The 27,186-nt window shown below is 41.0% G+C and overlaps 1 protein-coding gene across 1 annotated transcript in view; it reads left to right on the top strand.

The window, feature by feature from the left end:
• Positions 1–27,186, top strand: part of PDE3A (phosphodiesterase 3A) — a 270,463-nt gene that overhangs the window by 210,907 nt on the left and 32,370 nt on the right. The window contains exons 3-6 of the mRNA XM_076342466.1: positions 13,227–13,487; positions 16,330–16,484; positions 21,851–21,966; positions 25,691–25,910. Coding sequence (XP_076198581.1) covers positions 13,227–13,487; positions 16,330–16,484; positions 21,851–21,966; positions 25,691–25,910 — 752 coding nt within the window. The remainder of the gene's footprint in view (positions 1–13,226; positions 13,488–16,329; positions 16,485–21,850; positions 21,967–25,690; positions 25,911–27,186) is intronic.

Raw genomic sequence — 27,186 nt, forward strand, 5'->3', positions numbered from 1 at the left:
AGAGCTCTATGGCAAATTCATGTGATCAGAAGTGAAGTGTCATCAGCAAATAGCTCAATACTATGTCCACTGCTTAATAGGATTCCTCCTGAGTTAAAATACCAAGGCTTTGTACTGATGTATCTTTTAAAGTGGTTGATTTTCAGTGTTAAAAGAGAGATTTGTGTATTGATACTGCTTTTCTATACCTCCTTTTAAAAATTCAGAGCAGCCTTTTAACCCATCTGCCAGGAAATGTGAACTTCTGTATGGTTTTAATGCACCATTTCCAGCTGGAAATTCGAAACTGGCCCTCATTGTGTCCTCCTCCTTGATTTCAACTTGTCAGTACATCTTCCGTTTCTCCAAACTCTGGTTCTGTCTTTCTGCATTCTCCATACGTTCCCATACTCCTCCATGCTTCCATACATTTCCATACGTCTGCATACTTCTCTGTGCTTTTCTTGCCTTCAAGGACAGCTCGAACCCTCTGCTGATACTGGTAACGCCTGGTGGTGGCTGGTGGCTGGATTGTGCACTCTTCTGACGCTGGCGGGCTTGACCCCTCAGGAGCTGGTGCCAGGGTTGTACGTGGCATGCCAGCTGGCCAGGCAGCGTAGGGCGCTCTGTGCGTTGTTGACCCTCTTGGCAGAGCTTGCCCAGTCTGTAATCGATCATTTTGTTGTTGAAGAAGTGAAATGTTTAGTTATTTATATACCTGCCTGTCCATGCGTCCAGGCAGAGGTACCTTTCTAGTTGTCTGAAAAGTAGTAACTGTCAGTGCTGCAGGTGACTTGCTCATCGTACAGTGCCGCTTATTTTGTGTTGATCCTGTGGTCATGTAGGACTTCATAGTTAATTTATAGCAGCACTGTCACAGCACGTTTCTTAATTGTCAGCTAGAGGTAGTAGCACTTTGGGCCTTCAGCTTTAAAAGGCCAGAGTGTCAGTACTGATGCTGTGTCTGCTGTGTCAGATGGTTTGTGTGCTAAGAAAGAAGTGATGATTTAAGTGGGCTGCATTCACTTGCTCTCTTTTAAATGTGATTTCAGTGTTTTGCTTGTGACAGTTCAGTAACAGTCCTAGTGATAGAGTTTCAGTGGGTCATCTTGTCCCTCCAAATTCAGCCTACCTACTCCACTCAGTAGTAGTAAGAGCTTCTATTGCACTCACTGGTACGTCATCACTCATTCCTTACTGGAGTAGATTCAGATGAACCACTGAAGTTCAGCTTCACAAGGGGATTTAACATTTAAAAAAAACTGTGTAACCCACAGTTGATTTTTTTCTTTTCTTAATACCTACCTCCAAGCAGAAAACTTAAGTCACTGTAGAAATAAAAATTATTGTCTAGTTGGGTTGCCAGCGTAAGCACCAATGCTTCACGATCTGTGTCTGTTTTTTTGGTCTCTATGGTTCTGTTGCCTTTTGTAAATGAGAAGCCGATGTTGTTAAATTTAGATGTGTATTTGAATCCAAGCTTTCTAAAAACACAGAAGTGTTTGGCCCTCATCAGAAAGTGCAGACCCTGAGCCAGATGGTCAAAGTTCAGTATGGTGAGATATTCGTGATGCAGAAGTACAGATTGGATCGATCTCTAATTAGAATTGAGAAGCAGCCAGCATATCATAATTAGGGATATTGTATGCATTTTCTTTTTTTCTTTTTCTAAAATGCAAGTCAAGAACTGCTCACAACCTAAAAGCCGCAAGTTGAAAGTTAGGACTTTTCTTAGATTAAAACTGTGTGCAGGACAAATCAGTCAGCAGCTTCATGAAAGAAATTAGTGGTTGCTGAGGTTGCTTAGAAAGTCCTAGGGCCTTTAGCATCTGGTTTGTAGATGATAGGCCAGAACAGTAGTGGCTGAAAATGGCCATCTTATGCAGGCATTGATCTATTGTTGTGATCAGCTGTATACCTTATATCTCAGCAGGCAAATATTTTTTCTCATTTGTGACGACAAAGACAAAATAAGCCTATAGTATAAACTATCCTAGTGTGTCTTTAAGTTGATCCTTGCAGGTAAAGGATGAAGTAGGTTGGAAGCAGTCCTCAGGGCTCGCCGGTCTGTCAGCTTATATCTGTGCTAAGTGAAAAAAATCATTTTAATATCATAGAAGACATGTAGAGGATAGTGGTTTTTCCTGTGTATGAATTACCGTTTCTCTCTGTTCTGATCTTCATTGAAGTGTCTGCCTACAAATAGTCTAGGAGAGGTGGGGGATTTTCATATATAGTGCATGCTTAGTGTGCCTTTTGCAGGTCCTGGCTTTAGATGTTGAAGTAGCTTGTACTTTAGAGAAATTACAGCTCTGCAGCACTGATGATGAAGGATTTGGGGGCTGCAAGTCCCTAAGGCTACAGTTGCTTTTCTTGAATGAGTCATAATATAAGAATCCAAAGCCAAGTCTTAAAGAAAATTGATTCTTTCTTTTCACAGAGGAGTTCATTTGTGACATAAAGTCATGAGAAAGAGGAGGAGGCATCTGTAACACTAGATGGTTATTAACTGATATTAGTGTGAGCGCTTTAAATCAGGAGAACTAAAATAATGCAAACCACAAGGTCTGATGGAGAAGAAAAAAGTGTTAAAATTTGACCAATTTGATTGCAGTGAGGCAATCGCTTGACTTTCATAAGCACAGGTTTTATCCTTTTGAAAAGGTGCAGAGTATCTCTGCCTGCCTTTGGCTTCAGTGAAAGCACGTTCTAAAAAATGGGCCACTAAATATCATTAGTGTTCTTGGTTGCCTGGAGAGTTTCATGAGATCTTTCTGCTCCTGTTGCTACGGCATATGCAAAACACGGCCCAAGATATACATCTGGCTCCTGCCGTCATTTCCAAATCCCTGTCGTAATTTCAGTAAGAACAGACTGAACTTTAAAGACGCTGTATCTGCAGCTTCACTGATGATTATTTCCTAGTTTGTAATTTTCTTTTTATTCTGTTTTATAACACTCAGTGAACAGTTCTTAAAACTTTGCCGAGTTTGCTTTTTTTCAGTTTATTCCCCTGATGGCAACTCCTTTTTAGTATTTAAAAATAAGTTTGACACTCTCTGTAGCAATTGTTTATCTCCCCCCCCAATCTTTTGTCATAATTTAGAGGCTGCATTTACTTGCATTATGTTTTTAATGATATTCAGTAATGCTGTTCTGCTTAATACTGTTAGAGAGTCCTTAGTGAAGGACTGAGGTGGATGTGAATCTTTAGATGGGATAATTTTCATATGTATTTCTGCAACTCGCTGCTAATTGTGATGTCGCTTCTCAAGTTGCATCCCAAAAGAGTCTGAGATATTTTGAAAGGGAGAAAATATAGCAGTATATGGCTCCTTTGGCTTTGTTCTAGTGTAACTGAGACTGTCAAGTTGAAAATGTGGGAGGATTAGTTAGTACGCAGGAGGCAGAATGGTGCTATTGCTTTCAATGGATCTTTTTTTAACTCATGCTGTGTATTTGGCTGCTCTGTTTTAATTCACCGTAGAATTAAAATAGCTTCCCATGCTAAGCAGGCAGTTGGGATACTGGAGCTGTAAACTCAAATGTAATAGATGGCATATCCTCCACTGTGTGTGCACCCGGCGTCCTGCTCCTGCTGGGTCTCAGCTGGTGTTGCTGCATCTCAAGTTGAGACTGAAGACAGTTGTCACTGTTTTCTTCGCACGAATGCAAACTATCAGCTTCAAGCTACCAATTTGTGACCATCTGATGTACAAATTGAAGAACAATAATGTAAGACAATTGAGGACAGTCTCTGAAGTACAGAATTGTTTTCCTCAGTCTGTGTTATTCAAAGCAGATTTGAGCCCCATTTAGTATTTAATTTTTCCCATCTGCTGTGTTTTAAAGAAAAGTAATAATTTTTCAAGTTCTGAGTTTAGTTGGAGCAGCGTCTACTTTTTAAATAATAAACCCTGACTGTTTGTGACTGACTCTCTGATCTGCTCTACAGCGTCAAGTAGTTCTTCAGGCTGAAATAGTCATGATAGTTTAAGGTTTTTAGGCAGCCAAATTGCATGGGAATTCCCTTGGAATTGGGTGACTGAGTCCCCGTGGCTCTGCCGAGAACGTGAAACATCAGCATCAGGGTTTCCACAAGGTTTCCAAGCTCTTAGCCAGAAAGTTCACCCCATGCTCTCACCTCCTTCCAGGAGCTGCTTTCCCCGGATCCTCTTCACGGGATGCCTTATGCAGAAGGTCACCAAAACTCTCCAGGTATCTTCATTTGAACTGGGATTTCCCCAGGAGCCCAAGGCAGAGCATGTGTACGGCTGGTTCCAGCTTGCCCCTCACCGTTCTTGTGTGCCACGGAGTGGCGGTGGTGCTAACCACGCCACACAGTCTGGGCGACAACCCTCTGCCCCCATCCCCTACGCTTTCTGGGGTTTTCCAGCAACAGCTGAGATACTTGTGCTCTACTGTGGCAGGACGCAATGTGAAAAATTAGGTACTACTTTAAGTCAGTACCATTGGAGTTAGTTAATTTGAGGTCATTTCTGTCAGATATAAATGGTGGGGAATTCTGTTGTGTTGGGTTATGTCCAGTACTTGCACTTGCATCCACACGGGTGTAGACTTTCCTAGTCTGTAGGTCTTGAATCTTACCAAATCTAATCATCCCACTGCTTGAGATGATTTCTGCATCTATCTTTTTGTTATTGTTGCTTGGTTACCAACAACCACAAAGAGATTTTCTTTTGGTGCATGTTACAAATCTGGGAAAGCTTGCTAGGTGACCTGAAAGCAAGAACTGATAGTTTCCCTTGAAAGTTTCAAATGGCGCCAAAACTGCTTAGGAGTAAAATGTATTCTCTGTTTCTCTCTCTCTCTCTCTCTCCCCTTTTTAAAAATTCATAATGCTTATCTGTGAAAACCTTGAAGCCATGCTTTCCTGAGGGCATGTCGGTTTGTCTATTGTGTATGATATGCAAAAGAATCTCCTACATATTTCTTTTTTTTAAATGTAGATGTCTCTGCTAAAGCTGTGAGACAGACTTCTCTCTGAGCAGCTGTGGCCCATCTAGGGAGATGCTTACCCAAGCCTGGGCATTGAAGAGAGGAGCAATCATCGTGGTGTTATCAGTGCTAATGATTATCCTGACATCGTCACTCAACAAGAGGGAAGAATAATTGAGGTGTAAGTCTGAGTTGCAGACTGACGGTGCAGCTTGGATTAAATGTGATCCTTTGCCCCTTGGGATGTTGAGCGCAGAGCACAAGGCCACGTGGGCAATGTGTGGAGGTGTGCGCACTTAGGGCAGGCACCATCCTCAGGCGGTTTGGTGGCTGGTTTCTAACAACTCACAGAGGTCATGCAAGGCTAGCTTTGGTTTTGTTTTTCCCAGGGGCTATAGAACTAAGTCTGGACATACCAGGACAGGGAAAGCAAAAGGCCTTACTGCACCTTCAGTGCTTGCTGCAGATTAAATGGTATCAGTTTACTAAGAATTTTTAGCATGGATAAAACACTCCAACAGTGTTCTTGTAAATGTCTGAACAATTTTTCTCAAACGCTGAAATAATTCACCCCAGACAAATACCTGGCACAGGCCGTTTCAGTCTGAGCTCTTTGGCTGACAAAGCTGTCACGAACTGAAAGGTCCTGTAATGGAAGAAGTTTAGTCAGCTGTAGCTGTGAGCTTTGTGGATGGCGTCACCTAAGATAGAGGTGCAGGATGTGGCGGTGGCAACTGCAGCCCCAAAGTTTGCTATAAATGGTGATACATTCCCCTGATCTTATAAGAAAGGAAAAAAAAAGAAGCATTTCCTCAAACCAGTGCTTCTTTCTGAAAGGTTCCAAATTCATTATTTGCAAAGTTTGGAATTACTCTGAATAGATTAAATGTTAGAGCCATTTAAGAATGGTGTTGCTTTCATCCTGGTTTTCTAATGAAAGTAGGCTTATGTGATCATGCTGTCTGACAGTTTCAAGCAAATTTGGCAGATGGTAGGACACATCAGAGATTAATGTTTTCCTAGAAATTTTCTGGCAACCTATGGGATACCAGAGGAGGGTCCAAATTAGTGGCCTTGCTTGGTAGTAGATGACTGGCAGTTTAACACAGTGAGAGATTATGAAGAGAGAGACATGCTCATCAGCATGCACATAGGCCCAAGCACAGCTGCCTCCTCCTGACTGTGTGGCCACAGGGCTGTTGCTGAGGAAAGGGGTCACTGCAATACAGTGAGTGCTGAGGGGACAAAAAATATGCACAACTACTTTCAAAAATTTCCTCTGGCTGTGCTGTGATCCTTGTGCTCTGGCATCGTGCTGGCGAGTGCTCCGGCTACAGACACACTGTGTGTGACGGTCATGACATTTTCTGCTCTGCGGATCAGAGTTCAATGTAATTGTTACCAGGCAGGTCTGCTTTGTTATGGTGGTGCCATCCCGAACGCCATATAACTGGGATCAAAACTGTAATCGTTACGGCTCACACAAGATCCAGAGTCTTCCTTCATTATCATAGAATCGTAGAATAGTTTGGGTTGGAAGGGACCTCTAAAGGTCATCTAGTCCAACCCCCCTGCAATAAGCAGGGACATCTTCAACTAGATCAGGTTGCTCAGAGCCCCGTCCAACCTGACCTTGAATGTTTCCAGGGATGGAGCATCCACCACCTCTCTGGGCAACCTGTTCCAGTGTTTCACCACCCTCATCATAAAAGATTTCTTCCTTACATCCAATCTAAATCTACCTTCTTTTAGTTTAAAACCATTCCCCCTTGTCCTGTCGCAACAGGCCCTGCTAAAAAGTTTGTCCCCATCTTTCTTATAAGCCCTCTTTAAGTACTGGAATGCCACAAGGTCTCCCTGGAGCCTTCTCTTCGCCAGGGTGATCAACCCCAACTCTCTCAGCCTTTCCTCATAGGAGAGGTGTTCCATCTCTCTGATCATTTTTGTTGCCCTCTTCTGGACCCGCTCCAACAGGACCGTGTCTGTCTTATGCTGAGGGCTCCAGAGCTGGACGCAGTACTCAGGCTCACCTTTGTGCTTCAGTGTCTGGTTTATGGTTATGTGGCTCTGGGTGCTTTAAAGAATCAGCAGCAAAATCAGTGATTACGTTCCTGATAAGGAAAGGTTTTCTTTGCTCAATGTGATGAGTCAAAGGGAAGGTGCTATATTCAGTCCTACCAAAGAATATGCCTTACAGAGCTTGTGGCTGGTCCACCAGCAGGGAGCAGTGAAATTGCTGTGCTTCATTAAGGTGGAGAAAAGATTCTCATAAATGTCCTGTTTCTCACCGGAGAAAACCCAAAATCTCGCGTTAGTACAAAGTAAGAGTAAAATAAAAATAAGAAGCCTCGGTATGACTCCAGTTCTGCAGCTTTAAATACGGAAAAGTGAAATGTCAAAGAATTGTACGCACACTTTTCTTTTCTCCTTAGTCAGCCAGTGAAAGGTGGAGTAGTTAAGTCTGTGGCGCCTTTAAAATGATTCATTATTTCCATAGAAGCCAATTCATGTTTATCCTTCAAATCGCTCTGTGGACATTAAAATAATGGAGAATTAGATTTGCTTTTAATTTTGTTTCCAGACAGCTTGGCCTGAGCATTCATGATGTGACTTGGAAACTATATCAAATTTTGATTTATTGTTGCTTGTAATTGTGTGAAGATTGAAGATATGCTGGATGCTGCTTTTTTTCTTTTTTTCCTCTTTGCCTCCCCCATTCTTTCACTTACAGAGTGTTCTTGAGTGTAATGTGGTGAAAGGCCAGCATCTCTGCCTTCAATGCTTTTCCTTGTACAAGCCACAGCAAATGAAGATTTTATTTTTTCCCTAACATGAGGCTGTGTGACATGAATTGTGGTTTGTGTTTGATAACTGTGGGTTTTTTTCTTTCTTATATTTTTTTTATTATACTTAAGTTTTGACTGGTTTTATGTTGTCATGTTAATCATCCTTTCTTGTAGGGTAAAGAGAGAGCAATATTTTTTAGTTAAACTGAATTGAGTTCAGTTTTATGAGAATCATATGCAAAACACCAATGCGGGGGGGGGGGGGGGGGAGGGGGAAGACTTTTACTTGCAGTAAGGCATCTGTTAAGTATAAGGATATCAAATCTGCTTCACAGGTGGGTCAACTGTTTCTTAACCAGGAACAATTTGTAAACTAAATTTATCTATCAGGTCTTATGGATAAAGGAATTTGTTATTCCTATTTTCCTAAATTTGTTTTTCCTACACAGTTTTATCTGCTTTTTCCCCGGTGAGTAAAAAGCTATTCTCAGATTTTTATACAAAATATAATTTAATAGAAGAAAACGAATGGGATTTTGTGAAATGTAATATAAAAGCCTACAGAAGGTTATGCAAATTTTGAAAGTTTTTTTTTTCTAGCCATGTTACAGAATCCAAAACAAACTATTCAAACCTAAAAATTCTAAGTGATCATTAAAATTTAGCAGAATATTTTTTTTGTATTGCATTTAAGAGTGTTCCTTGAAGAGAAGTTTCCTGCCCTGACAAAAATTGTCTGTGTGACAGTGGGACATGCTACTTGTGATTTGGTCCTACAGTTGCAGCAGTATGTGCACTTCTTGGTACATGAACGTTTTCTTGCAAATTCCCAGTAAGCCCCCACCCATTCAAACTTAGATGATTGCACAGTTGGTGCTGTGAACTGTGCATGTCTGTCCCTGGTCTCTAATGCATCCTACTGTGATCTGGCCATCTTATTTTTCATGAGAGTTCTTTAGGGGAAAATCCTTTCTTTTATTGCTGTACGTAAAAAGAAGCCCTAAAACATACAGCACGTGCATTTGGGCCCAGTTAGGAGTTCCAGGTGGTACCACAGCCTAAAACACCCACCCGAATGCCAGTTTAAAAAAAGAAGGGGGTTGGGGGGGAAGCACAAAACCAGCTGGTTTTCAACGTTGTAAGGAATTTATTTTGCTCCTTACCTTAGTTATCAATGAGCACGTTTAGTTGATCTGGTTTTGCTTTTGTTTCCAGCCTGTTTGCTTTCTCATTCCCAAGCCCTAGAGCCTTCAGTTTTAGTCACTGCATGACATCGCTTAAATCAGAGTTGGAATGAAGTCACAAAGTGAACAGTAAGCCAATCTTCTCCAAAATTCATGGGAGGAAACTGCATTTGCCGTTATTAGCATAGATTGGTAAATGAATACTGACCAGTGTGAAATTAAGTTCACCTTAGCTTAGCTCTTCGTTTTGTTGTTTTATCAAGTTAGTTGTTTGTTAGTGTTGATTGCAAACATGTTATTCATGCCTCTATTCCCAAGTATCCGTCCTTTGAGTTTCGATGAGTAAAGTGGTTTGGAAAGAATCCAGATCAGTTCATGCAGAGGCTATGCGCGTTAGTAGAAAACTGCTTACAAAGTCTGAGCATGGATTTTGTGTGCACTTTTACCCTAAAAAAAGACTGTGTGTGTATATATGTGTGCACGTGTGTGTATATGCATATATACAATTACATCAATCTAAAATTTTCAGCAATTTACTGTCTTGCATAAATCTTTATATTGTTTCACATCACCATATGTATTTTATAAAAAATTCCAGGTTTCCTTGTCCTTTAGGGAAACACATTTTAGTTTACTTTCTGAGTAATGGTTTGCAAAGCATACACAGTTCTCTGCTGTTTTGTAGTAGAGAGTCAAAAAGTAAAATATTTTAAAATGTTTTCATGCATTCAATTTGTAACTGTTTTTAGAAAATAATAATTTAAATGCCTGTAATTTTATCTTGTCAGACTAGTCTGATAGTACTCTCAATTTATCCTGAGATAGATGAAATATTCCAACTGCTCGAAAAAGAAACTGTTTTCCTGTATACAAGTTCTGTGCAATTAAATGGCAACATGCAAACCATACCAGTTTAGGATGTGGTGTTAATGTACTGCACTCGTGTGGATTAGAGCAGTGTTTACCCTCTTCTACTTCTTTCTTCGAGAGGAATTTAAGCTTGGTCTGTTCTCCTTTTACATATGCTCTCATTCTAAGGATTCTAAGCATTATGAGTAGTTCAGACAATACTGTAACTATGATATATATGTGCCGTTTAAAGCAGCTCACTACAATACAGTGGTGTCTTTGTAATACTGTATAAAGTGTTTTCACTCTGAAGTATTGTGCAATGCAGTACGTCATGGTGCACAAATTGGTAACTGTTGATGTTTTTTGGTGACCCTGGCTGGGCTATGCTGGCAGGATATAGGTCTCGTTTCAGCCCTGGTGAGGGACGCTCGGCATGCACCTCCACCTCCTTACAGGCATGGAGCTGTCCTCTCTGGGCGTGCTCCATGTGGGCAGGGTGGATGGCTGCATGGGTTTCATGTGAGGTGTCAGTTGAAAGCATCTGATCTGCAGGGAGTGCCCTTTTGTTCAAAAGTGCAAAAGCTCCTGCCATCTTGCAGAGGGTGAGGTGATATCTGTGCTATTGCCAAACTCTGAAGCCTTTCCCAGGTGCAAGGCGCACTTCCAAAGAGAGAATCGCTTCGTTTCCACTGATTTGTTCTGCTAGTGCATGGGCTGCAGCAGTGCTACTGTGTGTTACGTGTGTAAGTACCTAACTCGATTTGAGTGCAGGCTGTCCTTTGCAGTGGGGTGCTGACACAGCTCAGGAGGGAGGATGCAGACCCCGTGTGTGGCGTCTCTCTTCCTGGGCCATATGGCCTCAGCACCAGCTCCTCGCATAACTCAGCACAGCCTGGCATTTTAGACGGGACAAATCTGCTGGGTCCCAGAGTCAAGGCAGGGGTCACCAAGACGTGACAAGGCCTCCCCACATGTCGGAGTCCATGTGGCAGAAATACACTGTTGAGAAGAGAAGGGCTCTCCCTCTCCCCACTTGGTACTAATCACGGAGAACAATGCTGGCTGCTTTGCAAAATATTAGTACTGCTGTACAAAATCTGGGCCTCTGCTTATGGCCCGCTGAGTCAGACTTGTTTACTTCATTGAAGTATTAATCTCTGTCTCTGATCGGCAGTCAACAACTCCAGGCTCCAGGCTTAATAAAATTTCAAACTGTAGATTATGCAGTTTTGCTGAAAATATGAGGCTTCTATCGCACTTTGAATGATGCATTCTCCCTCACTCCCCTTTGGTCTGTTTTTCAGGGCTGAGGTTAAGATAGATAATTGATTCCTACCATCCCAAGCCTTGTCTTTTAATTTAAGAATTTTCTTTAGCATCTGCCAGAATCTTCTGCGTGCACTCCTGAGAGGTTAAGCAATGAAAGAGCCATTAAATTAACTTCAGCCATTAATTTTTTTCAGTAGGATGAAATAGCACTTCATTATATCAAACAGTTTATGGTTTATTTTATTTGGTATCATGACAAAGAAATGTGGGAAGAAGAGGCTGGTTTTCTGGTTGCGTGAGAGGATGGTGAGTGAGGAGGCCTGTCTTCTGGTCCTGCGGCTTACATCTGCGTTAGCAAGAAGTAGGACATGAGGAGTGGATCAGTGGAGTGAAACAGCTATTGCCAAGGGCCTGATGTCCACACTACGCAATTGGGAAGGTAGCGGGGAGAGGTTTAGCTATACTTAGCTAATATATCATTTTCCTCAGAAATATTTTACTATTGCTTGTAAAGCCTTTTGTGAGAACAAAGCAGTGTCAAGCTCTGTTACACTGTTCTTTGATGTGTTGTGAGGTCCATAAATGCTGTCACTGGTGAGTCACTCCTGGCCGGGGCTCTGATCACTCTCCTGCTAAGCAGTCTGCCCAATGCTCCATGCTATTTACTTGCCACTCCAAGAAACCTGTATGCTCTTTTCACAGGCATAACTTCCCCATTTGGAAAACTGTGTATCTTAGATTTTTCTAAGAAATACATGAAAACAAATTAGTACAAAATCTCCTGGAATGGTCTCTCCAGCAAACTGCAAGTACACCTGCTGAAAAGTCGCAAACAGTAGCAGCAGGATTGAGCTTATGTGTCAGAAACACAGCAAAGGAAGAATGTTCAGTCTTGGAGTGTCTTGAATTAGTGATTCCACGCAGAATTTATGGTGGTTTATAGTGCACCAGCTAGTGAGGCTGAAATGTCACTGCTGCATTGAAAGTTCATATGCCTCCTGCCTTTCTAGTAGTTCTACTTCTGTGTGCATCCAGTCTCACTGTTCTAGTAGATTTTAAAGATCCTCAGTCTTTTGCAATGTATCATATAGCTGTCAATTCACAGACTTGACAACTTTCCTGCTTTTGGCAATAAACTGTTTCTTTTAGTGGCAATATATTGCTCTACTGGGTCTCAGGACGGATGGTAGTTGGAGCTGCTGAATGTCAGGAAGTTCTGGAGAAACTCAAAGATGTGTTAATGGATCAACCCTCTTGTGCATGCACTGGAAGTCCAGTGTGTTAGATTACCTGTGTGCAAGATGGATGGACTACACGTATGAAGACAGTTTGCCTGGGCCACAGTTGATTTACAGTGCATCATTTACAGATCAATTATGTACATGTACTGGGTAGGGTGTGTAAAATCTGCCAGTGATATGAACTGCTCCCTGGTATTATTTCTGCTTACGCATCACTTTAGTTAATAAATCTTCCTAAATCATATAGGTAAAGTAGGTATATATTTCAAACCCAAGAGGAAGTAAGGACCACCTGAACTGGTCGTACAAGTCTGTAGAGTAACTATTCTCATCACTTCTGTCTGAATAAAATAAAGATTGGAAAATCCACTTTTTACTCCATTTCAATTTTGGTATAGCTGCCCAATATGCAATTGCTCGGAGAAGAATGATGATGCCACTGTACCAGAATGCTATGTTTTAATAGCATGGAGATATTTTTAAAATCTCAGTATATGCTTGGGATTCGTTTTATTCATCTAAGCATAAGCACTGAACATTACTTGTTCTAGATGCCTCTGTAGTTAGTAGAAAGGCATCTCTCAAGAGGGACTCCTCTCATCCTAAGCTATGTCTCTGAAATTCTTTGTGCAAATAGCCCCTGGCCATTGACTATGTCTCTGTAGGGAGCCTGAACAATTCATTCAGATCGGCTAAGCCAGCTGCAGATGGTGAAAGCTGGGAAATCAGATATGGTGAAATTCCAAACTCTTTGCAGACTGTGAGCGTTATGCCTGATGATCAGTCTATTCAGCATGATTCTCCTTATTTAAAGAATTATTTCATGTTATTATTTTTCCACTCTGTGGGTAACCGCTTTAACAAAAGTTGTGGGGAGAGTTCACCACAGCTTTAGATACTGCTCAGCAGGTTGTTCACTTTTATTGTCTTACATGTATTATTTTTGTCGTCTTTAGTCTTCTGGTACCAGTATCACAGTGGATATCGCTGTCATGGGAGAAGCACATGGGCTCATTACAGACCTTTTGGCAGATCCTTCGCTGCCCCCCAACGTGTGTACTTCACTGAGAACAGTGAGCAACCTGCTTAATACGCAGTTAACCTTCCAGGCCATCCATAAGCCAAGGGTGAACCCTTTGGTGTCCTTCAGTGAGAACTACACCTGCTCTGACTCAGAGGAATGTCCAGAGAAAGGAGAGAAGCTAGCTATTCCCAAGGTGAGTACTGGACCCTGTCTATCATCTTGTAACTTGGCTCTCCCTAAAGGGACATGTTTGGGAGATGTTTTGTGGGGACTTTCTGCTTGTTTGCTTCAGATTAACATCTTATGCACTAATCATACTCTACTATAAAAGGACAGCTAAACAGGCTGTTGGTTTCATAGTAAGACAATTCCTGTCTATCCTTCAACTCATGGCCGGGTTAACTTTGGTTCAGGCATCTTTAAAAGATGATGTTCGACATGGGATAGTTCACATAGATGGTGTGCATATTTCCTTGCAGGTGTTGGTTGGAGCTTAAGAGAGAAGAAATGATAGGGAGCAGAGCAAGCAAAAGCCTTTCAGCATCCAGACTCACAAGTTTTCCCCATTACTTCTCACACAGAAATTCCCCTTCCACTCAAAAGATTTGAGCCACTGCATGTGGGATGACTGTCCTAGTGAATGAGCAGTGGGGAGTTAAGTAGTAATATGAGGGACCTTTTTGCCCACTTTGAAGATTGGAATTTGAAATTCTGTATGAATTTCAGTCTCTTCTTCCTTCCCTAGCTAGAGGTGTGAAACCTATCGAAGTCAATGAAAAAGTCTATACTGATGACCTCCAGGTGCTTTGGATCAAGTTTAAAATGTATACCAACCAACCAAACAACCAAAATCACCACAATACTTAGTATGACAAATATTGTGAGCTCATGAGAAATAGTCTTGAGAAGAAAAAGAAGACTGAACGACAAAAATGTATATATTACTGCCTTGACAGATGGCTTTATGAATGCTCAGGAATCCGACAGGAAATAACCAGTGTTAACCACCCACATTTAGTAAGTGAACGACTAGAAAGAACACATCAGCTTTGAAGTAATTTGAATTGCAGGTTCATTGCTAATTAGCTGTCCTGCAAGGCTTACATTTCACTTTTGAAACTAAACAAAAATACTTTTGTCCTGCAATCTCACTTGTAAAATTAAATATAGGCAGAGTACGTTGCACAGGCTTTTAAGTTTTAACAGTTCAAATGGCACAGCCAGCATTCATTCCAGCATTTCCCAGCATCTGAATTGCAACCCTTGTGATTCTTTTTTAATGTATTTTAGTGTGATGATAAGTATTACTTATTTGCCTGTGTAGCAGCTGTATATATGAAATGGATGTTCACAGGTTGTTAAGCTCATTTTCCAGTTTATTTTAGTGTACATGTCTATAATGGCTGTACTCTAGGCTCTGAGGGGAAAAGTTACATGGAAGAACACTGCCATCACATGAGCAAACACAGTGAACAGATACCAATTTGCTGTTGCATAATACCTAGTGAGGAGAAGAGAAATGAAGGATGAAGAAATGAGTTAATGCTACAGAGGACTAATTTGACTGAAGAATTCACTGACCTAAACGTATTACGGTTCATAAAACTAATAGTTTGCAGTCCTTTATTTCAGTGTCTAAATATAGATTTAGGGTCTTTACCTTAAGCATCTGACACTGAGCATTTCGGCTAAGCAGATTGTATGTTAACATATTTATCTGTAAGTCTGAGCTTCAGAACCACAAGTGTCTTCCATCTAGTATCTCTTAACCCTTTGGCAATGTCAAAGCTCTCCATCACAGAGACATATTTATTTTAGTTCTTAACTATGAACACTTCACAAGAACTACAAGAGAAGCGTCTTACAAAATTATAGCATCTGCAACAGCAAATCTGCATCCACAAAGACTCTCTATCATCATCCTTTATTATCTCTGCATGCTGTCAAAAATTCAGAAAAACAATATGAGTCCTATTAGTGGAGAAAAGGAAGAGTCAGGTGAAAGAAAAATGCAGGGTGGTCAGAAAAATCTGCTGTAAACAGTGATGCTTTCTCTAAGCTTTTCAGGAGACATCATACCCCAGAGCATAAAGTTTTATTTCAGTGAGTGATCTTTGGATTGGGTAGATATAGCAGGGAAAAAAGTTGAAGCTCCCCCCCCCTTATTTTTCTTACAGCCTTTCTTGCTTTGAATATCTGATTCTGAGCATTCATGACAGTTTAAATCACAGAATAGTTGAGGTTGAAAGTACATCTGGAGATTGTCTAGTCCAGTCCCTCAGCTCAAGCAAGTTGAGCCTGGAGCAGGCTTCTCTAGGCTCAACCTAGAGCAGGTTGCTCAGGAGGATGTCCAGTTGGGCTTTGAGTATCTTCATGGATGTAGACTCCACAACCTCTCTGGACAACCTCTTTCACTGTTCAGTAATCCTCACAGTAAAAAATACTTTCTTACGTTTAAATGGGATTTCCTGTATTTCAATTTGTGCCCCATTGCCTCTTGTCCTGTCACTAGAAAGAGCCTGGCTCAATCTTCTTTACACCCTCCCTTCAGGTATTTGTATACATTGGTAAGATCTCCCCTGAGCCTTCTCTTCTTCAGACTGAGAAATCCCAGCTCCCTCAGCCTTTCCTTTTATGACAGATGCTCCAATCCCTCAGTCATCTTTGTGGAGCTGATGACTTGTATAAGTGCCTTTGGCCATATCATATAAGACCAAAATTTTTAAAGAGCACAACCAACATTGGCTGACTCTGGTGAGAGCTCCAAATGTTGAACATCTGTGGCTATGGGGCTGTGGATATATACCTTTTTTTAAACTTGAAATAGGAGGGTGGTCCAGACCCTCCAAACGTTTAAAGCACCGGCTCTGTTTATTTGAATAGAAGGTGGGCACCATAATACCTGGGAGAATCCAGATTTAAGGTACCTCACTAGGTGTTGTCAGGCAGAATTAATTAAATGGAAATGTTTTTCTTCTGCATGTTTAAAGTTTTTGTAAGCCTATATAAACTCTAAGCAACTGATTTCTCTCTAGCGCTTACGGAGAAGTTTGCCTCCAGGACTGCTGAGACGAGTGTCCTCAACTTGGACCACAACAACATCAGCCACAGGATTACCTACACTGGAGCCAGCTCCAGTGAGAAGGGATCGCAGTGCCAGCATCAAACCTCATGAATCATCTTCATCCAGGTTACAAACTACCTCCTCTCTCTTTTATGTCCCTCTTTGGGCAAATTTCTTTGGTTCTGTGTGATGATGTCCCTCATTTAAAAATGCTGACTCCGAAGTATGTTAGAACTACTTATTCATGTTTCTCTAAATTGGGTTGCCAAAAAAGTGGCATTCCCAATTTTAGTCAAATTATGCCAAAACTATTGCTATTATTGGGAAGCAAAATGGGAAAAAACATCTATTTATGCTAGCAAAGTGCAGAATTGCACAATAAAATTAGAAACAAGGCAAGATATCTGGTTAAAGTCTTCTTGATATGCAGCAGTTTCCTCCGTGGGTATTGCCCAGCCAAGAAAAAATTCTAACAAGTAACCCAGCTGCTGCACATCACTTCTAAGAACACACCTAGTGATGTGGTCCTGTCATTAAACCAGTTCATGAAGCACTTCTCCATCCTCTAGATACTAACTTCCAGAACACAAACCCTGATTTCAAGTGGACCCTCCTAAAATACACAATTTTGTGCTTTTCTGTCCATAGAAATGGAGTATCATAAGACCATACAGCACTGTACATGCCCTACATCCCATGTATGCACTTAATTCCAGAATATAACAAGTGCGTAGGGCTCCCTGAACAAACTCATGCAAATGCAATACCAGCAATAGATGGTAAAGAAAAAGCATTGAGTTAGGTAAGTCAAAAAGTGATTTAGTGGAGAGAGGTTCAGTCTCTAAGTAGATTTGTTACTGTTGGGTAAAAAAAAGGTATAATCTAGGAGTAAAATTACAAAGGAAGATTTACTAGTACAGGTTGAAAGCAAAGCTGAAAATGAAATGGGCAGTGTAAAGTGTTCCTGCAGGATGGTTGCTGTACTTTCCCTAATTTTAAGTACTGCAGTGGAGCACTTCTTTCCCATTTACCACAGAGCTTAGCTTCTGGGATTCAGAATCCCAATTGTTTCATCCTTAATCCGAACTGTCTCATCTAGTTACAAGGCTTCTAATTTGCCACAAGAAGCAAATAAACACAGCTGTTTTGTTGGGGTGCAGACTGAGTGCCCACTTCTATTTATGATGTATTTATTTACTTACTCATTTAAGATGCCCCATATTTTCAAGGGTTGTGTAAGCAGGTGCTGGTACTGGAAGAGTCACAACTACAAAGCAATAATTAATAAAGCCTTGAAATGGATTTCAGCAAAATCTCTGGAGGAATTGTACATTATTTGCTTGTCTTGCCTGGAAAAAGAGTTCTGGATTCAATCATGACATATAGACTTTAATGTTATGTTCATATAGTGCATTGTAGAAACAGAGCACTAGATCTGCAAAGAGGTTTGCTTAGGCTGAGGTACCTCCCTACTCCATTTTGTGCCCAAACCAAAATTTAGTTCCAGTTTCCTAAAGCATGTCCCTCAAAGTCTTTCAGAGTTACCCAGAACCACATTAGTTCTCACTATTCTGAAGAGACAGGTTTTTATCTTCTGGCTATAGTCCCTCATGATTGACTATACCAGTTAGGTATTCCTTGCTCACTCTTACCCATTCTCTGTTTCTCAGAGCCTGATCCCTGAGCCAGTAACATAAAATACATAGGCCTCCCATGAAACTGAGGGAGAGAAGTTGTGTCTGCCTACCTGCTTACAGCCAGCAGCTGACTGGCTAGGGCATTTGCAGATGTCTACCCTAATAAAGTTGCTTAGAATCATAGAATCATAGAATCATTTGGGTTGGAAGGGACCTCTAAAGGTCACCTAGTCCAACCCCCCTGCCGTGGGCAGGGACATCTTCAACTAGACCAGGTTGCTCAGAGCCCCGTCCAACCTGACCTTGAATGTTTCCAGGGATGGGGCATCCACCACCTCTCTGGGCAACCTGTCCCACTGTTTCACCACCCCCAGTGTAAAAAATCTCTTCCTTCTATCTAGTCTAAATCTACCCCCCTTTAGTTTAAAGCCATTCCCCCTTGTCCTGTCACAACAAGCCCTGCTAAAAAGTCTGCCGCCATCTGTTTTATAAGCCCCCTTGAAGTACTGGTAGGCTGCAATAAGGTCTCCCCGAAGCCTTCTCTTCTCTAGGCTGAACCCCAACTCTCTCAGCCTTTCTTCATAGGAGAGGTGTTCCATCCCCCTGATCATTTTTGTGGCCCTCTTCTGGACCCGCTCCAACAGGACCGTGTCTTTCTTATGCTGAGGGCTCCAGAGCTGGACACTTCTCTGCCTGAGGGCATAGATACTTCTCATTTTGGGACTTCCATGCTATGAGATAGCCTGAGATGAGCTGCATTTAACCCTCCACGGGGCTGTGGCAGATAATCCAGTAACAGCAAGTGAAGGACGGAGTTGAATGGCTGTTAGTCTTGTGGGAAGGGCGCTCGCCTGTGAGAAGAATGACTTGGGTCCCAGGTGCTGTTAGAATAGACTGTAGGTCAGAGAATAGAATAGAATAGAATAGAATAGAATAGAATAGAATAGAATAGAATAGAATAGAAGAGACTATTTCAGGTGGAGGGGACCTACAACCAGGGACCTGGTCCAACTGCCTGATCAATTCAGGGCTGACCAAGTTAAAGCATGTTATTAAGGGCATTGTCCAAATGCCTTTTAAACACTGACAGGCTTGGGACATCAACCACCAATGATATGTTAACTATGATATGTTGCGTAGCTCTTTCAACAGGATTTCCTCCTTTCTGGCTCCATGAATATTTTTCTATTCTAGTCAGAAAGGAGCAGAGCCTTCAAAGGAAGGGTGGAGGGGAGCCAGTCTTGCAGCCTGGTAGTTATGGTGCCACCCTGTGAGAATAAAGTTCAGGTCCCCTCCCCACCTCAGCAAGGGCTATCATCTTGGAGCTGGTGGATGAGGAGAGACCATGGAGACATCCTTTGCTGCGGGGAAAGGAAGAGCAGAGCAAAGGCACCGAATTCAAGAAGAAAATTTAAGGATGTGATTTCAGAAGACTTACGTGGTTTTCTGCAATTCAAAATTTGGTGCCAGTAGTGGAGAAAAAGACAGGACTTGAGAAGGCCCAACATCCCTAGGGTTTGCTGTTGGATAGCTTGGGTCAATGTAGCCCCAGAGCACTGCTTTGGTTGGCCTTTCTTCCAGATACGTAAACCTTTCCCATAGAGGAGGCTTTGGTACAGGGAGCCTAGGTGCTCAAGGCAGCCAGCAGAGTACACTGAATGTTTGGTGCAAGGAAAGTACATGGTTAGCAAAGTTCCATTTGTGAGGAGTCCCATGTATCTCAGTAAAAGTAAATATAAAGAAGCTATAACCAAATGGAAATATTCTTCAGTCACCGGTCTGTGGTTCCCAGGGTGCATTTGATTTATAGTGTTGATCCCAGACTCTCACGTAGTATGTAAGCATCCTAAGATGGGAATCAGAGAGAGAAGGAGAGCAATTAAATATTATTGTTGGTCCTTTCCTACGGTTATTATATAACTCTTCATGATGAGCCAACTAAGCAGACTATCAATTCTTCCTATGTTTAATGTCGCCAATTGTATAATTATAGCTCTGTCAAGCCTCCCAGCCTACTGTTTGCAGTTCTTCTTTTACAGTAGGAGAAACAATGTGTATTCCAGAAAGCGGAAAAATGAATCCTATAAGTCTAGCTTTAAAAATTTTGGCAGACCAATACAGATTTGCTTTCAAGGAAAAGAATTTTGAACTGAAGAGAAAAAAAAATCTTGATTATCTGCCACTTCCCCTGTACCAAATTAAAGCACGCCACAAATCACAGAGAAAGGACCATTTCATGCCTTGAAGGGTAAGACAGGAGAACGACACTGGAATTGCCCTGTGGCAGATTCTGCAGTTACAAAATCTGCAACATGTTCCTCACAGTCTGGGACATCTTCTCTAGATTTCTATAGTCGCATATTTGCAAAAAATCCCCCTTAAATCTCTGTTTAAGATTAGTAATCCTGTATTCTTCCATCCCCATGTCATTAAACTGGTAAGACATGGTCCTCTTAGAGCTTCAAATGATTTGAGAAAAATAATAGAGCTTCCACATTCTTTCCCTCAGTCACTTCTATATCCAGTGGTTCTCCCTTAAGAAATCAAAGGACGTGGTTTGGGGTTTTTTGTTTTGGTTTGATTATGTTTTTCTTTACAGTGGGCCAGTGTGTTATATTCTTCCTGTCAATTAAAAAACAAAACCACAAAACAGAACAAACAAAAAATAATTAAAAAAGCAGCTGGATTCTTTCTTCCTCTTACTTCATCACAGACTGTAGGAATTTGGGCCACTGAAGACAACCAACAAATATTTTTGTAGGTAGTACTTGCTCTTCCAAAACAGTAAGGTGTTTGTAGAGTTAAGACAATCTTATGTGCTTTTTTCTTTCTGAACGCTTTTATTTTTTTTCAAGTTTTTTTCAAGTTCAGCTGGGACTAGGCTGCTTTAAAAGGCTGTCTTCTGCCTTGCATGTCATCTCATCACTTGGATGTGAGGCTGTGAGGAGAAATGCGGAGCCTGAGACGCCTAGCGGATCTGTCCAGAGAAGTCACAGGCCTCATGATAAGACCCAGTGCTATGTCCTTGCAAGCAGCTGACATTTGATGAGTGTCATTCAGGAAAACAATGATAAATATAATTCTTCTGCTTTACAGAAGTATTTGGCCTCTTCTGGTACACAGAGGTTACAGCCTGAAGGCCAAAAGCATGCACCCATCCTGTTGTAGGGGACCAGCATTTGTTCCCCACACACACAGCCACATGTACCCTATTTTCCTTCAGTGAGTTTCTCTTGGACCAGTGACCAGTGTCTTAAGGGTCTGTCAACAGGGGTTTTTTTTGAGATGCAGCATGCATTTCAGTTGGCTAGAGCATGAAGTGCTTCGCCCAGAGCAGAGGCACACCACTAGCAACAGCAATGCAGGGCTCTTCTGAGCCTCTTCCAAACTCCTGAGGAGCTCCTCCAGTGCCCAAAGGGTTACTGGGTATCTGCCTTGGGGGTTGCAGCAGAGGAGTCAAGGAGACTGATTTTTCATTTACACTGAGAACTTCTGGCTGTTGTAAGGAGGCGTTAAAAGAGAATATAAATTTAACTTATTTCAAGTCAACTTTTAAGTCTCTTTGTACTGTCAGAACAATATAATGAAGACATCTTTGTATAAATAAAGTGAATAGGCCTGAGCACTGAAGGAAGTCCAGCTTTGGAGTGTCTGCATTGTAAATATTTTTGCTGAATACAATACTGAGCGCCTCACAAATAGCAGTTCAGCCAGCAGATAGATGCTGTTTTCCTCGTCAGATTTTGTACTATCTCAGTATTGCATACTTCTTGGTGTGGCTCCTAATTTCTTAAGATCTGCCATTCAGACTTTTTACTGTGTTGAACGATGCTTGTTTGTGCTCTGATTTTGCAGTGCTGACTCCTGGAACAGCTCAATTCTGATGACAATCACAAAGAGTAGGTCCTTCTCCACCTCCTACGCCATGTCTTCTACCAACCACCTGAATGCCAAAAGGCAGAGCCGGCAAGGTGAGTGAGCATCCGTGGCTCCATCAGTCTTGCTTATCTGCTTCCCTGTGACTAGCACGTGCAGCTGCTTTTAGTCTCTGTCCAATCTGTGTCTTTTCTTATTTTTCTGTCAATATAAATATAGTTATTTCCTTTATTTAAAAAAAAAGTGGCTTAAAATATCATAGTTCATAGTGATGCCATTGTAAATGTTTTGACTTTTATGATTTATAGAGGTTAGTCATGACATGGTGTGGCAAGTCCGATACTAAATCGTGTTGTGATTTATAGCCATGTAATTCCCTTGACTACAACAGGGCTGAGAACAGAGTGTTTTGTATAACATTTGTTAAATTAACTGTCTGTGCAACATAATGCCATTCAGAGCTGTAGGCAGCAACTGACCTGTCTTATGCAAACGTATCCAAGACACAGCCATTATAACTCAGAGGTCTATCTCTGTATATTCATTATTGAGAAAGTCCAGGTAGTTCTTACTGATTTTTAGAAATGAGAAATATGGGGGTTTTTACTCGGAAGTTAGAGCCTTTAAAAAAATGACTCCTGTTTTAACTGAGGGAAAGAAATTGAGAAGGTGACTTCTTAATTGGTAATGAAATGTGCAGTATGACAGCCATGAATCTGTCTTAATCCATAGTAATGTGGTTCTCTTCCCTGTACAAATGCAGGATAAAGTAATGTTTGCCCATGCTTTAACTTGTAATTCAAAATGATCACAAGGCCTTCCTTTTTAAATCAGTCCAATTTTTTTTCCCAAACATGGAATAATGTTGAGACAATGTTATTCAGAGATACTGGCCACCCAGACATCAGATGGAAATTGATAGGTGCCTGAGGCCTGACATTGGAAAAGTCAGAGAACCCAAACTTAGAGATGGGCTTGAAGATATGGCTGCGCAATTGCTCTGCATATCTAGCACTGTCACATTGCATCTCCTTTTCAAAATGAGGAGTTTATTTAATCTCCTCTTGTACAGAAGCTGCTTTGTTATACCACAGTGAAGATTAAGTAACACAATATTATCTTAAAAGATAATAGGCACATAGGCAAATGAATAAAACCGAAACTGGGAAATAATGGAGATATAGTACCAAGAATCCAGGAATTTGCTTTAGAACAAAACAAATCCAACTTGGACTTGTGATTTTCAGAGATGAACCCATTAACTTGAAAGGGGGGTGTGGGGGTGTAATATTTTATACATGGAAAACGAGACTTGCCAACCCCATCAGTCAGTTTTACATTTAGTCTCTTCTGCTTCCAGAAAGTGTTAGTAGTCATCTCTGTTGCCCAATGACACGAGCTCCCCAGTGATGAAGGGAGAGCTCCGTTCCATCACAAGCAATTCCTAGGGGCACTGACTCACAGGAGTAAAAATTTTGGCTCAGCATTTTATGCGGAAGACTAATATTTTGATGTTTTAGACTGTTTGCAATCATGCACTTTTAATTGTAATTTGTTTTTGGTTCCAACTAAAGAATTGCTTCAATTTGCACTAGTTAATACAAATTAGACTTTTATATATTAGCTCCATTGGCAGTATATAATAATTCTTGGTAGAAGTTGATCTAGGTAAATCTGTAAATCTGTTAATTTACAAAATGTGTCTTTAATTATGCATGGAAATATTAGCATTTTAAAATATTGATAGCCATACCTATTTTGGCAAAATTCTGAGGTAAACTCAAGTGTTTTCATGTATAATTTCATATCACATTGAAGTTACTGTTTTATTTCTTCAACGCTGCACATGTGTAAAAGTTCTGGAGGACCTAAGCAGATGGATGTACTTAAAAAAGTTCTCCCTGTATTGTTCATCATCTCTTACATTGATTGTTCAAAATTCCTTGCTGTAGCAAGACACATTTTCTGTCACTTTTGCCACTAAATGGTTAAATGTTGGATTATTGAAAGTAGGTTTGCATTTTTCTGGTAAATTTATTTATTTTTGGTTACCTACCCTGGCAAATTACTTTTTCAAAAAAAACCACAACCAAACATATTTCAAGAGACAGGAGCCCAGACTAGCAGTAGAAAGCCAGCTGTGATTAGAAACATTATTGTGAAAATTGCTGTTTAAATTCTCAGGACTTGCTTTAAATTGTTGAAAGATGACCATATATACTGTATTCTCTAACAGTCATGAAGATTACCTGGTAATATATAGCTCAAAGATAGATAATAATCCAACTCAATCCCCTGTGCAACTAACAGACTGTGAAATGTTTTTAAAGACATATTTTTGTTGGGTGGAAAGCAGATATCTCAAAGGATTAGTAAATGTGAAACAGGCTTTCTGTATTTTAAAGCAATTTCCATATGTCGTGGCCATCTGATAACTTTTTAATTGCTCTGTAGGCTGTAGGTTTCTGATCTCAAAACTAGCGTAATATCCTAGTTGCAATCATTAAATTAAGACAGTAATACATACCACATGTTTGCTGAAGAAATACCCTAATCAAAACTTAGGAGATGTTGGATATCTCAAAATTACAGTGTAGTAACTGTCAGAGATTATTTTTAACTCTTGGATTGTCAGCAGTAAATCATTTTTTAACCTCATATCACAATAAGTTGTTACCAGGAAAAAACACTGGAACTGTACACATATATCCTGCAAGGTTAGTATTTCATAAACTTAGATCAACATATTGCCTTATTCTAAGATAATTTTTGTGTCTGGAATGCATTTAGATAGCGGGCACAATTCAAACCTAAAACCAGTTAAAGTTCCCAAGCTCTTTATATCATTTGGCTTTGAAGATGAACATGGTAAATGAACTAGGGCTGAGTTCCTACAAACTTTAGAACAAAGCTCAGGAGGCTGAGGCAATTTACACACATTTCCTTTTAACGTAGATTATCTTTGCTCCCCTGCACTTTATTGTGAATGGGCCCTTTTTGTCTGAGGATTCGAAGAGAAGGCAGCACTTTGTCTCAAACACTGGACTGGCTGATGCATTTCGTCTTGGCTGTGGTGCTTAGATAGAACAGGGGACAGAGAGAACTACACCTTGCTAGTGTTCGCACATGTGGATGTTGGCGGTTTCTGATACACTAGCTTGGGAGTACAATACCATGTGGTACAGGTAATGGTCGCAAGTCTCCCATAGTGAGCAACAGATACTGAAAAATAAACTCAAGCTGCACATGATCAAGACCAAAATCTGAGAGGAATGTGGAAATGGCACCATACGTGCAACATTTTATATTCATATAATGTATGACTACTAAATATTGCTTTTTTGGTTTATTGGTAGTCTTCACGTGTAGAAATTCAAATTTGCTGGGAATGTGTGTAAGCCTTTCTTGTCCCTGCTTTACAGATGGAGACAGTGAAGCCATGAGAAATTGCAGATGGGTCTGGGAACTGCCTGTTTGGAGTTTGGTGCCTCTGTCGCTAGAACATGTTGATACCAATAGTCATGCTACTAACGCATGCCTTTCATTTCATGCCTGCCAGTTAGCACATCCTACTCAACAGGGAGACTATGCTTCGTATTTTGAGCCAGATCTTCAGCAGGTAGAGGTGGCTGATATTAATGGAGCTTCATCTCTCTGTGACAGCAGTGGGCTTGGCTCAGAGTGGAGGAGGGTTTTCTCTTTCCGTTTGGAAGCTATGCTGGTACCTGTGGATCTCAAGAGGAGTATTTCTGCACAGTGAACTCATACAACCATCTGCCACTTCTGTTAATTGACAAGATTCTTCTTTTCTCTTGCCAGGTATCCCACCAAATATTTCACCTCTCACCTCCCCATGCCATTCACCGATTCAGGGGACGCCTGCCACAAGTCCTACTGGAAAAACATCTTCCGTGTCATTTCCAGACTCTACAGATACTGACACCAAGCAAGGCTTAAAGCCACACAAAGTCTTAACTTCTACTCAGAGTGCACCTAGCCTGTCAGAGCCTATTATCAGCCCCTCTGTCATCTGCAGCAGGTAAGATAGTAATTTGATATGCGTTGGAATCATTCTCACAAACAAGCTCTTTTGGCCCACATACAAGTTTTTGTGATTTGCTGCAGTATTGTGTATTGATATTTCACTGTATCTGAGCGGTTCTTAGTATATGAGTAATTGTGTAGATTGATGCTACAAAGTGCTTTTAAAGTGCAGGACAGTTTAAACATTTACAGCTTTTACTCATGTCAGATGCACAGTCTGACTCATAAATAAATTCTTCATCAATACCTTGCAGATCCCAAAGTTGGATTTCTTGTTAACAACTTGTGTTTCTCATGCCATGCCTTTAACATGAACAGTCACTTTCAAGTCACAGGCCAAGTCTTTCACAACAGACACCCGATGTTTGATAGAAAAATCTGACTGCTAGGGATTAAAAGCCGCTGGCCTGTAGCCTTCTGATAAAGGTGTTCCAACAGTGCCTGAAGACTGCGTCATTTTGAGCACTCTCTCAGAAGGGGTGAATCCTGCCCTCTCTAGGGCAGAGTCAGATTATGTAGCATTGGGATTTTTTTTTTTTTTAAATCAGCTGCAGGCGAGTTCTTTCTACTGCCGAGAGCTACAGTAACACAGTTTAATTTCACACTTTAAAGTAGCCCATTATTAGACTACATAGACCTGCTCTGCAAAATCACCATTTTGGGAAAAAAGTTGTTCTGCTTATCTTATGTTAACAGTTGCTAAGTTAGATTACTGGAGTTTTCTGTAATTATTCTGAACTGTGTCCAGTTCAGAATAGTGTGTAACACTGGTGTTTAGAAGCCTGTTCTAGTGCAGTTTCAAGGTTACCTTACTCATTAGATGGTACTTTTGGTCATAGTATTGAGTGATTTGTGATTAATGGCTAGCCAGAGGACAGCATGTCATCTGAGGCAATGTGCTGGGTTAAATGTTATCAAGTTTGACTATCTTTGGAAATAGTTTTTAGTTTCTGGCTTCAGTCACGTGACTTTAGGTGTGTCTCGGTGTGCTATGCGTGGGGCTCGGAAGTGGGTGTGAGAAAGTCGAAACTGAGATTGTGAGTTTGCTCAAGGGAGTCATCCTCACTGGAGTTCAGACTAGGAACCTGACAGGCTTTTAGGATGGAGTTAGGTGACTAAATAGAAACTAAGTGCTTTTCAAAGGTTTTCAAAGGTATTGCAAAACTGGGACTTGCACTGGTTCATTTGAAATGAACACTAGATTACACATAAGAAATATACCATAAATGTGCTACTGTCCTATTAAACTGTGCCTTTATCACTACTTCAAC

Source organism: Aptenodytes patagonicus, chromosome 1 (genome assembly GCF_965638725.1).
Source record: "Aptenodytes patagonicus chromosome 1, bAptPat1.pri.cur, whole genome shotgun sequence".
In the NCBI taxonomy this organism is placed as follows: Eukaryota; Metazoa; Chordata; class Aves; order Sphenisciformes; family Spheniscidae; genus Aptenodytes; species Aptenodytes patagonicus.